This window comes from Pterocles gutturalis, unplaced genomic scaffold, assembly GCF_000699245.1.
Source record: "Pterocles gutturalis isolate BGI_N339 unplaced genomic scaffold, ASM69924v1 scaffold31943, whole genome shotgun sequence".
Taxonomy (NCBI): Eukaryota; Metazoa; Chordata; class Aves; order Pterocliformes; family Pteroclidae; genus Pterocles; species Pterocles gutturalis.
In genome coordinates, this window is record NW_010119049.1 from 507 (window position 1) to 1,615 (window position 1,109).

Consider the following 1,109-nt stretch of genomic DNA (forward strand, 5'->3'; position numbering starts at 1 on the left):
TGGAGAAACTTGGGGTGTCCGGAGAGGGGGTGACAGGAGTGCTTGGGGGGCTGGGGAGGGAGCTCCTCGTCCCGAGGAACCCCGTGGGATTCGGCCAGGCAGCTCGGCTCCCGATCCATCAGCGTCCCCGTAGACTCAGCTCACTCTTTTCTCCCCTAGGACGCTGAAAGGGAAGCTGGCCAAGCAGTACCCAGAGGCTTTCAGCAGTGAGTGGTTCCTTCTGACACGTGGGTTTTCCATCGGTTTTCTTCCCGTGCGAAGAGTCCCTTTTCCTAAGAACGCGGGAGGTGACTCTCGGGAGTTGGGAGCGGCTGATGAGACGTCCAGGCACACACCAGCCTGGAAAAGCTTCTTGATTATATTAACTGCTGTGGCAAAAATTTGCAAATGGCTCCTAATTTATGCAGCATCCTTTTTTTTTATTGATTACTGCTGCAAGCAGACAAAATTTTTAATTTGAAATTAGCAAGTCATTCTGCTGGGGCATCTGTCATACCTGGCGTTGCACCATCTCACGTGGCCACAGAAGCAAAACTTAACGTTTGCCTCTTCCCTTCCAGACATCCACGAATCTCCCATCCTAGAAGATGACGACGACTTCGACCCCGTCCCGAAAAGCACGACGACGACCATCGCTACCTCTGAGCAGAGCACGGAGTCCTGCGACACCAGCCCTGACATCATCTCCCCCACCACAAGTCAGGATTTTGAGGATTTATCCCAAGGCCAGTACGATTTACCGGCCATGAACGGACAGAGTCTCACAGATGAAGACACGGCCAACGACCTGGACTAGGTGTGCGGGTCCTGCGCCGCTCGCTCTTGAAGAACTTTCTACCTTGTATTTATATTTGTGTGTTTCTTTTTTTTTGGGGGGGGAAGAGGGAAGCAAAGGCTAAGCGATGGCTGAATGAAGAAGGGGGCCCTTCTGCCTCTAAACTGCCACCGTAGCGTAAACCCCACGACTCGCTTTGGGGTAAACAAGTAAAACGTGGCTTTGAAGCGCTTCTTGTCCTTCTCATTTCTGCAGAGCAGCATAAACCCCCCCTTCGGTGCAAACTTTGCCACAAAAAAAGCCAGTTTGGGGCCTGGGTTCTTTTTTTTTTTTT

General features: G+C 51.8%; 1 protein-coding gene across 1 annotated transcript in view; it reads left to right on the plus strand.

Moving 5' to 3' along the window:
* KXD1 (KxDL motif containing 1) overlaps positions 1-796 on the plus strand; it is a gene marked incomplete at its 5' end in the record, with an annotated part of 1,297 nt that extends 501 nt beyond the window's left edge. Inside the window, 2 exons of the mRNA XM_010076445.1 lie at positions 160-206; positions 561-796. Of these exons, the coding sequence (XP_010074747.1) occupies positions 160-206; positions 561-796 (283 nt within the window). The remainder of the gene's footprint in view (positions 1-159; positions 207-560) is intronic.
* Positions 797-1,109: the final 313 nt, after the last annotated feature.